Source organism: Saprolegnia parasitica (genome assembly GCF_000151545.1).
Source record: "Saprolegnia parasitica CBS 223.65 unplaced genomic scaffold supercont2.194, whole genome shotgun sequence".
Lineage (NCBI taxonomy): Eukaryota > Oomycota > Saprolegniomycetes > Saprolegniales > Saprolegniaceae > Saprolegnia > Saprolegnia parasitica.
In genome coordinates, this window is record NW_012156588.1 from 12,208 (window position 1) to 23,118 (window position 10,911).

A 10,911-nucleotide genomic window follows, 5' to 3' on the forward strand; every position below is an offset into this window, starting at 1 on the left:
AGCAGCGACAGAGTCTCGCGAGGGCTGAAGCGCACCGCCTCGCGTGGGCTCCAGGTAGCGTCCATCATGAGCGCGTCGGTGATGGGTCCGCCACGAAACAGCGATGCTGGCTCGATTGGCACGAATTCTCGCCATGCACGAAAGCACGATGGGTGCCATGCCGGCGAGATGATAGAGCAAGCGGCAAGATGCGCTTGGGATGCGCATCCGGATCCGGATAAAGCGAGTCAAAGATGCGTGTGAACCTTGCCATCCACCCACAGTCCTGGCGAACGGTGGCAATGCATGCAGGATGATACATGTATTCGCCCTCTGCTGCGCGGTACTTACGTGCCAATACAGACACGATATCGTCGCACGTGGATGTGGCCGGTCGGCAGAGATGACGCCACGGGATTCTCATGGTCGGTTTCTCTGCTGGTAAAATATACGGCAGCGAACGCCACGTGCGTGTGATAAGGCAGCACGAGACTGCGCGAGAATGCACTTTGTTTGCAACGGCGTCGCTTCTGAGAGCACTCGCTTGTCTCTGTGCCGACCCACCGCGAAGGCTGACGTGGATCTTGATGCGGCGCGTCATGAAGCCATACGTAGCGCTGCGAGCGCACTGCATTGAGGTCCCGTGGTCCTTTCGCTGCATGGCCAAGCGAATGGGCACAGTGATCTTGCGGCTCTCGGGTCATATCAGATCGGTTCAGAGCGCAATGCTTCCCAGAGGTGCGTCCATCACGAGTACCTATGGCGTAGCATCCATTGGCCCGTTGGGGTTCTGGATACTAAAGCGTGGTCGTCCTCGGACTGTTGCTGCTGCTTGCTGCGTCAACGGGCTTTGTCTGTTGTGTCAACAAAGAAAGACCACCGTCAGCGTGGCAAAATGCAAGTTGAAGTTCAAGGCGCCGTTGACGCCAATGTGAGCGATACAAATGCATGTTTTCAACCTTTTTTCAAAAATGGGGATCGGTATACATTCTGCAAATCAAACGCGTTGGAAATCCAGCGGCCGCCCGCTGTTTTTTACAAGATTCATCCTCAGCAGCCGCCATGGTATTGGGAATAAAATCACTGGCCCATACACGTCTGCGACACTATTATTATTCAAAAATAGAAAACGTTTAAAACACCATATAATGGGCGCGTACAATGTACGAAACAAACCTGTTGCAAACCCGCCTGGCTATCTTGGCAACACTCGCTGAACGTGGCCCGATGATGGATTCTGTAATTCGCCGTGTTATGCCGAGCCTCGGCCCCGCGTCCGTCGTTCAAAGCTCAATTCGCAGCGCGCTCTTGACCAAGTCGTCGTCGCACATGAAGCGGAGCCGGGCGTGCGCCAACCTCGCGAGCCTCGAGCTCGCCGAGGCCGGCCCGCTCGTGACCAAGAAGTCAAAACGTCTCGAAGCTTCGCTCATCCCAACGGACCTGCGCCGCCAGTCGCTCTTCCTGGAGGCCGAGTTTGCCTTCGTGCCAGGCTTCCGCGACGCCGACGCCGCGCTCGCTGTGTGGATGGAGCCGTGCAGCCTCTCGGAGACGAGAATACAAAAGGCGTAGGCCACCACCACCGACACGGATGGTATATCAAACGACAACGTAGTATTTAGTCTCAAGCGCGGAATGAAGTAGCAGTAATAACAATAAGGATATAGGATGAAAGCAAGATGTATATCGTATTGCGTACAAGCCACTGCGGCGCAACTAGCCGTACGGCGACCAGTTGGACGTGCCGCCGGGCGCTTGGCGCGTCGACCGCGACGAAGACGCCGTCGGCGGCATCGAGCCGGACGTCGGCATGCGCTGGAACTGCTGCGGCTGGTGTCCAAACTGCGCCGCGCCCGTTTGCTGAAACACATTGCCCTGCTTGGGACCGTTGCTACTCGGTGGGTAGCCCGAGTGATCTTGGTACGAGTAGTTGCTTGCGGCTGTTGGCGGTGGGCCTCCGCGACTGTAGCCCGTCGGAGGTGGACCGCCGTAGCCGTGCGACGGTGGTCCTTGATTCGGTGGCGCATACGCCGTCGGTGGCGGCTGCTGGTACCTCTGCTGCTGCTGCGGTGGTGCTTGATATTGTTGTTGCATTGGCGCCCGAAATTGCTGGGGCAGAGAAAACGACTGTCCACGGTTGGACTCGGGACCGCCCACGCTCACGTTGTTCATGAGCTTGGAGAGCGGGGACGGCGGGTTTCCATACGAATTGTTGTTGCCACCAGCCGTCATCGGTGGCGCAAACGATGATGCGGACGACGAATGGCCCGTGTAGTTGCCCGAGCCACCCGACTTGCGCGCCAGCCACTGCCGTCGCTTTTTTTCCCAGTTTTGGTCGCGCTTTGACGATGTTAGCGGAGGCTGTGTCCGCCCACTCGCTCCTCGGCCCCACCCCATGGTTTGGGGACGCTCCTGGCCTTGCTGGGAGTAGCCCGTCGCCGGTGGCTTGTAGCCACCGTAGCCACCGGCAGTCTGTGGCGGTGCATAGCCTGTGGATGGTGGCGCATATCCCGTTGGCGGCGGGCGTCCGTAGCCGGTTTGTGGCGGCGCAAACGCGGTGGGTGGAGGCGCCTGTTGCTGGTTCGAGTACTGTTGTTGGTTGTTGTTGCTCGGGCTTTGTTGGTACGGTGTACGGAGGCCTGGTTTCTGCGGGATAAAGTCCGTTCGCTGCACGGCGTCCCGGTTCTCGGCGTCGGGCTCCGGGGCCGGCGCATTCGTGCCAAACCCACCCGGACCTAAAGAGCGTCCAACGTCAACCGTCGACGACACGCAGCGTGGTTTACCAAAGGTGAGCTGGGACGCGCCGCCGGGCGGGCCGTGCACGCGCGTCGAGCTGCGCTTCACGTTCATTTGCGTCGACGTGAGCGTCGACATCGTGGGTTTCTTGCGAAATGGCCCTATTTTTATCCCGTCCGAGCTACTACTACATCAGAAATAAAGGTTGACGATTACGCCGACAGTAGCGTTCCGAATGAGCCTCTTTGAGCTCGCGGACGCTGTCTTTGACGCCAAGGCCAAACCCTCAAGTGCCCCACCGCGCTATGCCACCGCGTCCGGCGAGCTCCCAACGCTCTTTCTCTTGGACGAAACGCTGCAGCATTTGCATCGGGCGCGACCACTTGCTGGGCGTAGCACACCCGTGACGACACCAACGCCATGGACATACAAGCCGCGCGACGTGCCGACTAATCTCGCTATTGGCCCATTGCCAAGTGCATCTTCCAGTTTGAATGCGAGCCCGAATCCATTACGACGCGTCTTCTCCAATTCCTTGCTCGAGGTATGCCATTACCACGCGAGAGATTGTTGTACAAGTCGTCTTGCACGATGACGGCTTGCGGTCCCATTCCTCATCATGCCTGCATTCTATGCTCAAAGTAGGCGTCGGCGCCATCGCCACGTCCGCCGCCGGTGGCGCAAACGCCGCCATCCGGGGCCAACTCTGAAACAGGTGGTTTACCAAGTGCAACGTGGACTGATTCTGACGATGCTGAATCACTCGATACCCTAGATACCCTTGGAGCTGATGCCGCCGCGCGAAGCGCTTTGAAGGCCGCGCTGGACGAGTGCGATGCCTACGACCGTGCTGGTGCGCATCATGCAAGTGCAGACGTCGCAGCATATGTCTGCGTAGGTCCAGCGTCGGCAGCTGTCGCACCCGCCGCGTTTGCAGCGACCATCGAGGACAAGTACCTGCGCGCGACTCTTGTACGAACAAGCGGCGTGTGGACAGAGGAAGAGAACCTGATATGTAGGCGCCGCTACCGACGACGCCTTTTGTGGCGCTGGCGAGAAAGCGGCTTCAGAGGCGGTTGAGCGAGTACGTTGCGGACGTTGCGATCGTCCGCACGCCGTCCTCGGCGGGGGATCTGGAGGCGTTTGGACGCGACATTCGCGCCGTCTTGACGTCGCTGCAGGACCAGACGAGCAACCAGCGTACCCACGACGAGAGCGACAGCCTCAGCGCGCATGTCCAGTGCACCAAACAGCCAGCGGCGACGGGGCAGGCCGCGCTTCTGGCCAAGCTCGCGACGCTGCCGAAAGCGCAGCTCCAGAAGCTCCCGAAGGCGCAGCAAGAGCTCGTTGCGTTTTCCAAGCGCTATCAACAAGTGCTATCGATGGCACCCGCGACGTCGCACAGCTGCCGCCACACACCCAGCAGTTCGTCGTCCGCGCCCAGGCAATGACGAAATGACCCGTCAACGTCGTCCTCAGAGTTGACGCCAACAATCGAGTTCCACGGGCGCCTTGCACGACGGACGTCAAAGATACTTTCTCGCACCACCTCACAAGTTGAGTTAGCTGTTGACACATCATACTTTGCAGTCAGTTGCGTGTTGCCATTGCGCGACGAAGCCTGGCTCGCATTACTCGCCCCTAATTACATGGGTGCGGACCATGGAGGACCAGACGCGGGATGATGAAGATGCCACGCCTTCGTAATGACCACGTGAGCACAAACGGTCGCGCCACGCTGTCGCGCCACGATAGCCCGCGAAATCACTTGGCGCGCGTCAACACTCTACGGACCGGCCACGGACGGGACAGTAGGGACACGGTCGCGCGAATTCTGGGCCTGTTCCGCACCGTATCCGGACGTTCCGCACCCATGGGGTATCTGTATCCGGTAGCTTTGCCTCATGTTTTTTAAAATCATTTTATTATGCAGCCCTGCGTGCCTCCTCGACGTTTCGCAGCATTTTATTGATTTAAAAAATAGAATCGGGTGCATTTTTTTAGAAATTGAAGCTGCGCGCCGGAGGGAAGAAGCTCCTCATTTCCCAACTCGCCGCCAAGAAGACAAGTACCATGGCCGACACCAAGCCCCTGAGCGTACGCTTCCTTCCTCCTCCTCGACATGGCAGTAGCATGCCATGGACGGGATGGGTCCATGAACATGGAGGCTCATGCATCGTTGCCTCTGTAGACGTGGGAAGCGAACGTCGAAGTCGCCCTCCGCATGACCGAGACCGGCCTCGGCGCTGCGGCCCCCATCACGATCTGCGACGCGCTCGCCAAGACGGTCAAGGAGAACCGCGAGAAGCCGTGCCACCACATCAAGAAGGACGGCGTCTGGTACGAGAAGCGAACCCAATGAGGCGCAGGACGCTCACGACGACGATGTAGGACCATCAAGACGTGGGGCGAAGTCCATGCCGAAGTTGAGTCCTTTGCCAAGAGTTTGATCCACATTGGCCTCGAACCGTTCGAGTGCGTCAGCATCATTGGCTTCAACGCGTCCGAGTGGGTCGTCGCCAACCTCGGCGCGATCATGGCCGGTGGTCTCTCGGCTGGTGTGTACACGACGAGCAACCCCGAGGCGTGCCACTACATTGCCGAGCACTCGGAGTCGCGCGTCGTTGTCTGCGACGGTGTCACGCAGCTCGAGAAGTTTGTCTCGGTCGCAGACAAGCTGCCCAACTTGAAGGCGTTGATTATCTACAACGACGTCGTGCCCGCGGACCTCAAGTGCCCCGTGCCGGTTTACGCGTACGACGATTCCTCAAGATCGGCGCGGACGTTGCCGCCGAGAAGCTCCAGGAGCGCATTGCCAACCAGCGCCCGGGCCACTGCGCGACGCTCATCTACACGTCGGGCACGACCGGCCACCCGAAGGCCGTCATGTTGTCGCACGACAACATCACGTGGACGGTGTTTGCGACCGTGGTGACGTACGGCCGCACGGGTGTCACGTTCTCGAACAGCGAGGCGCTCGTGTCGTTCTTGCCGCTCTCGCACATTGCCGCGCAGCTCTTTGACATTTACCTCCCGATCATGAACGGTGTCCGCATCTGGTTTGCGCAGCCCGATGCCCTCAAGGGCTCGCTCGGCGCGACGCTCAAGGAAGCTCGCCCGACCTTCCTCTTTGCCGTCCCGCGTGTCTGGGAAAAGATGATGGAGAAGATGATCTCGGTCGGCGCGTCGACGACCGGCATCAAGAAGTCGCTCGTCACGTGGTGCAAGGACGTTGGTTTCCGCAAGAACCAGCTCGCCCAGTACGGCCAGTCGGGCGGTCTTCCGTGCGGCTACACGATCGCGCAAAAGCTCGTCTTTGGCAAGGTCCGTGAAGCGCTCGGCCTCGACCAGTGCCGCGTCTTTGCCTCGGGTGCGGCGCCGATCAGCAACGAAACGATCAACTTCTTCATGGGCCTCGACATGCCCATCTACGAGTTCTTTGGCCAAAGCGAAAGCACGGGCCCGACGTCCTTGTGCTTGGCCGAGCAGTGGAAGGTCGGCACGGTCGGTCGCGAGCTCGAGGGCACGCGCATGAAGGTGCTCGACGACACGCAGGAGCTCGTCGCCCAGGGTCGCAACACGATGATGGGCTACCTCAAGCAGGAAGACGTGACGAAGGACACGATTGATACCGAGGGCTGGCTCCACTCGGGCGATTGCGCCAAGATTGACGACGATGGCTTTGGCTCCATTACGGGTCGCATCAAGGAACTCATCATCACGGCCGGTGGTGAAAACATCCCGCCGGTCCTCCTCGAGGACGCTGTGAAGGAAGAACTTGCCGTGCTCTCGAACGTCATGGCTATTGGTGACCGCCGCAAGTTCTTGACAGCGCTCTTCACGCTCAAGGTTCTCGTTGACGGTGAGGGCAACCCCACGGACAAGCTCGAGTCGACGGTGGCGACGACGCTCCAGTCGATTGGCTCGTCGGCGACGACGGTCTCGGAAGCGCGCGAGTGCCCCAAGTTCAACGCGCACCTCATGGCCGGCTTGAAGAAGGCCAACGCGCGCGCCGCGTCGCGTGCCCAGCACATCCAGAAGTTCCACATTCTCGACCACGACTTCAGCGTCAACGGCAACGAACTCACGGCCACACTTAAGCTCAAGCGCCGTGTCGTCGTCGACAGCGGAGGATGCTAGGCAGGTTCCAGGAGCACATCGCGATCAGAGATGCACCCATCATACTATCTCATCAGTCAGCTTGAAGTGGAAGCTGGCAAGTCGACATGTGGCTGACAGTGCGCTTCACGCATTCCGCCGATGACCCCCGTGGCACCGGCGCTGCTTTTGCTACTTCGTCTCTGCTCTTGAAACTTGGACCTCGATGCTGCTTTTCTCGATGCGCACTCCCGTCGTTGCATGCAATGGACTGTATATTACTCCTTAACCCTCGGTGCCGCCGTAGAGCGACTCGATCACGTCGGCGTACTTGTCGACGACGACCTTGCGCTTGAGCTTGAGCGTTGGTGTGAGCTCGCCACCGGGCATGCTGAAGTCGTTTGGCAGCACATGATACTTGGCAATGCTCTGCGCCCGGGACGACGCGCGGGCGTTCGCCTTCTTCATGCCCGCATCGAGGTACGTCTGGACCTTGACGCACGCAATCGCATCGCTTGACGTTGTCGCCGGCGAGCCAATGGACGCGAGCACTTCGAGCGCCTTGGGGTCGAGCTGCGTCGTGGGCGCGCCGTCGCCATCCATGACGACGCGCAGCGTCATCAGCGCGGTTAAAAACTTGCGCTTGTCGCCAATCACCATCACGTTGGAGAGCAGCGGCAGCTCTTCCTTGATCACATCCTCAATGAGGACGGGTGGGATGTTCTCGCCGCCCGCCGTAATGATGAGCTCCTTGATGCGCCCGGTGATGAAGCCGAAGCCGTCTTCGTCTAGCGTCGCACAGTCGCCAGAGTGCAGCCAGCCGTCCGCGTCAATCGCGGCTGCCGTCTCGGCCTCCATGGCGAGGTACCCCATCATCGTGTGCCGGCCGCGAAACACGAGTTCGCGCGTCTCTGGCATCACCATCCACTCGGTGCCGGGCAGCGGCTTGCCGACCGACCCAATCTTCCACGCGCCGGGAAAGCACACCGACTGCGGGCCCGAGCACTCGCTCTGGCCAAAAATGTCGTAGATCGGAATGTCGAGCGAGCTAAAGTAGTTGAGGATCTCGACGCTCATGGGCGCCGCGCCGACCGCGCAAAACCGACAGTCGTCCAGACCCAAGGCCGCGCGGACCTTGGAGAGCACGAGGCTGTTGGCGAGGCCGTACCCGCACGGCGCGCCGCCCGACGCGCCAAACTGCGCGAGCTGGTTCTTGCGCGCGCCCTTCTTCTTCGCCCAGGTCGCAATCGACTTTTTGAGGCCTTTCGTCTGCTTGCCAATGTCCCACATCTTCTCGGCAATCTTCTCCCAAACACGTGGCACGCCGAGGAAGAAGGTCGGTCGGACTTCCTTCAACGTTTGACCGAGCGACCCCTTGAGCGCATCCGGTTGCGCAAAGTAGACCTTGGCACCGGACATGATGGGCAAGTGAATGTCAATCATCTGCGCCGCCACGTGCGAGAGCGGGAGGTAGCTCACGAGCCGCGCATTGTGGTCCAGGCCGACGCCAGCCTTGCCCTGCGCTTCGAGCATCGCCGCTACCGTCCACGTAATGTTGTCGTGCGACAGCATCACGGCCTTGGGGTTGCCGGTCGTGCCCGATGTGTAGATGAGGGTCGAGCACTGTCCCGGGCGCTGGTCCGCCATGCGCGCGTCCAGGCCCTCCGTCGTGACGCCGAGAGCCATAAAGTCGTCAAAGCTATGGCACGGCACGGGCACTGAAACCCGTTGGGCACGCTCGCGTTGTAGACCACGAGCGCCTTGAGCGCCGGGAGCTGATCGGCGATCGACGCCATCTTCTCGAGCTGCGCGACGCCGTCACAGACGACGACGGCCGCGCTCGCGTGGTGGGCAATGTACTGGCAGGCCGGCGGGTTGTTGGTCGTGTAAATGCCCGCGGCAATCCCACCGGCAAGGATGCAGCCCACGTTCGCAATGAGCCACTCGGGCGAGTTGAAGCCAATGATGCTAACCGCCTCGAAGCGGTCCATGCCCAGCGCGAGCAAGCTGCGGCCAAACGCTTGGCACTTGTCATAGTACTCGCGCCAGCTCATTTTGGCCCTAAATCAGCGTCTCGTCACGTGCACGCGATGGCTTTCGTCGTTCGTACCATGCGCCGTTGGCTTTCCAGAGAAGCGCGTCTTCGGCGCCGTGGTCGGCCACCACCTTCTTGAACGAATCGATGATCGTCATGGGCGCTTGTCCTGCAATTGTGCCGGGTGGGCCCATGCGGATCTTGACTTGGCCATCGCGGGTCCACGACTAGTGTCCAGGTTAGGCCACACACTCTACTACGGCAGTGGTGTACCGTGAGAGGGTAGTCGTCGTTGGCAAACTCAATGGAGACGCTGGATGCGAGCTCGGCCATGCTGGAAACGCTGGAAAAAGCACAATGAAGAGGTGGTGGTGCGCCGGCGGAAACAAAACAAATTTCGATATTTCACCGCCCGCCAACGTTCGCAGGGCGCTCTTATTCCGGCAAGCTTCGATTTTGCCGTTGAGTCCTTAACCATCGAACGGGCCGATACCCGAAACCGGTCGTAGCGCCTGCAAGGCTGGCGCAGCGACAATCAACTCTTACCGGGTACACGCGGGCGGCCAAGAATGACACATCAAGTCCAGGCCGACGTTTTTGCCGCACGGACGACCATCAAGAACTCCGTCGGTTCAGACCAAGCCGTGTGGCAGCCACGATCAAGGGCGACCCACACGCGCAATTAGCGATTACAAGTAAGACAAAATAGAGTAGATACTACGTAGTAGAATTCATTTTCGGATAGTCTTCGAGCGTAGCCCACCTCGCCACCCGAGTGACGCAATCAATACACGTTGATTGTCATCCCCCTGAAGGCCATGTCCAGTAATCAACCCATTGGGACGTGTCTAGTCTTGTCAGCGCTCTTGCTTGCATACCTGTGGATGTAACGCTCCTCTGTAGGATCACCAAACCAGCCTCGCTCACGAGCACCCAGCTTGCAAAGCTGCATGGTGCGAGACGGGAAAAGCAGCGTGTGGGGCCGGCGCGCGTATGGATCCATTGAAGACAGTTGCCAAATCTCGCGGTGGCTGCAATGGCCTTGACGCGCCACGTTTGATGTCAGTGTTTGTCACCTCTGCGGCGGCGCACAACGCAAGCGACCTCACCCGCTGCGGTGCAAGACGTGTACAAGCACGAATGCACGAGGTAGATGACACATGACGCAAGCAACGGACGGCGAGACGGCGCGGCGATCAACCAAGTTGGTTCGATGCCCCTTGTCGCTCCTCGACGTTCAAGCACCAACCTGCGACCCGTCTGCAACGTACCAGTAAGAAGGGGCCAAGCCGAGTCCAGCATCGCCAAGCTCTTAAAGAAACCAGAGAAGATTATCCTCGTCTTGGCGACAAGCATCACAATGACGTTGCACGGGCCGCGCCGTATACAGCGCTCGTGTACTACTGGTCTGGCGGATAATGTCATGTGAGATATCAGACGACGTTGGCTGTAGATCTTAGTTTCCATCATCGATGGTAGTGTACGCCGATGGCAAGCAACGAGGGTTTTAGTCGCTCATCATTTCGCAGGAGTCCTTTCTCTTGTGCGTAGATGCACGAGTGATGATGGTATCGTGCGTATTACTCGGTGGTACTCGGCAGGCTTGACGACGACGGCGACGTGTGCAGGTCGTGTCCGTCGTTTGGGCTTCCTCGGCTTTCTTGCTTTTGACCTTTGCGCCTCTGCGTGGCACATGCTTTTCAACTTCAACGTGGCGCCATGTGACAGCAGCCGATGGAGGCTGACGCCACGTCGAATTAAATTACATTTGCGCATTAAATAGTAAAAATTTGAAAACAAAAGACGGGCTGGAAAACTAGATAAATGACTGCATACAGAGCTCGAACGAGTAAAAAATGACCTGAAATATAATGAAACGTGTGCATTAAAACAAACGCCTCCATGTAGCCAATCCCCATCGCAGACGCGGGTATTTTATCCAATCAGAGACGTACATCCCTAATTTGACATCGCCGGCGTTCACTCCACATTTTGCCCTAGACCGTTCGCATCATGAAGGCCTTCTCGCTCGTCGCCCGTCGCTCGATCGCCATGGCGCGCCAGGT

At 59.1% G+C, this 10,911-nt stretch overlaps 6 protein-coding genes across 6 annotated transcripts; 3 read left to right on the plus strand and 3 right to left on the minus strand.

Annotated features, from left to right (window-relative positions):
* Positions 1-64: 64 nt before the first annotated feature.
* Positions 65-640, minus strand: SPRG_21622 (hypothetical protein; the record flags this gene model as incomplete). Its single annotated transcript, XM_012354960.1, has 1 exon — positions 65-640. The coding sequence occupies one exon, from the start codon at positions 638-640 to the stop codon at positions 65-67; it is 576 nt and encodes a 191-aa protein (XP_012210350.1).
* A 576-nt stretch (positions 641-1,216) lies between these two features.
* On the plus strand, positions 1,217-1,656 carry SPRG_15795 (hypothetical protein). Its single transcript, XM_012354961.1, has one exon. The coding sequence runs from the start codon at positions 1,234-1,236 to the stop codon at positions 1,546-1,548; it is 315 nt and encodes a 104-aa protein (XP_012210351.1). The 5' UTR covers positions 1,217-1,233; the 3' UTR covers positions 1,549-1,656.
* Positions 1,569-2,872, minus strand: SPRG_15796 (hypothetical protein). The gene is made up of 2 exons (XM_012354962.1): positions 2,760-2,872; positions 1,569-2,711 (listed from the first exon to the last, which is right to left on the minus strand). Exons 1-2 carry the CDS (start codon positions 2,848-2,850, stop codon positions 1,693-1,695), a joined length of 1,110 nt encoding a protein of 369 aa, XP_012210352.1. The 5' UTR covers positions 2,851-2,872; the 3' UTR covers positions 1,569-1,692.
* Positions 2,873-3,384: 512 nt separating this feature from the next.
* On the plus strand, positions 3,385-4,163 carry SPRG_21623 (hypothetical protein; the record flags this gene model as incomplete). The annotated part of the gene is made up of 4 exons (XM_012354963.1): positions 3,385-3,427; positions 3,488-3,565; positions 3,611-3,684; positions 3,732-4,163. Coding segments are annotated over 4 exons (627 nt in total), but the record flags the coding sequence as incomplete, so codon positions are not given.
* A 773-nt stretch (positions 4,164-4,936) lies between these two features.
* On the plus strand, positions 4,937-6,852 carry SPRG_15797 (hypothetical protein; the record flags this gene model as incomplete). The annotated part of the gene is made up of 3 exons (XM_012354964.1): positions 4,937-5,052; positions 5,104-5,458; positions 5,485-6,852. 3 exons carry the CDS (start codon positions 4,937-4,939, stop codon positions 6,850-6,852), a joined length of 1,839 nt encoding a protein of 612 aa, XP_012210354.1.
* A 215-nt stretch (positions 6,853-7,067) lies between these two features.
* SPRG_15798 (hypothetical protein) lies at positions 7,068-9,199 on the minus strand. The gene is made up of 3 exons (XM_012354965.1): positions 9,119-9,199; positions 8,921-9,072; positions 7,068-8,871 (listed from the first exon to the last, which is right to left on the minus strand). The coding sequence occupies exon 3, from the start codon at positions 8,494-8,496 to the stop codon at positions 7,096-7,098; it is 1,401 nt and encodes a 466-aa protein (XP_012210355.1). The 5' UTR covers positions 8,497-8,871; positions 8,921-9,072; positions 9,119-9,199; the 3' UTR covers positions 7,068-7,095.
* Between the last annotated feature and the right edge of the window lie 1,712 nt (positions 9,200-10,911).

Bases quoted from the DNA above. Each gene is read 5' to 3' on its own strand.
- SPRG_15795 (XM_012354961.1), top strand. From the start codon at position 1,234: ATGCCGAGCCTCGGCCCCGCGTCCGTCGTTCAAAGCTCAATTCGCAGC.
- SPRG_15796 (XM_012354962.1), bottom strand. From the start codon at position 2,850: ATGTCGACGCTCACGTCGACGCAAATGAACGTGAAGCGCAGCTCGACG. The intron at 2,712-2,759 runs GTAAACCACGCT...GACGCTCTTTAG, and splicing joins CGCGTCCCAGCTCACCTTTG to GTCCGGGTGGGTTTGGCACG.
- SPRG_15798 (XM_012354965.1), bottom strand. From the start codon at position 8,496: ATGGCTCTCGGCGTCACGACGGAGGGCCTGGACGCGCGCATGGCGGAC.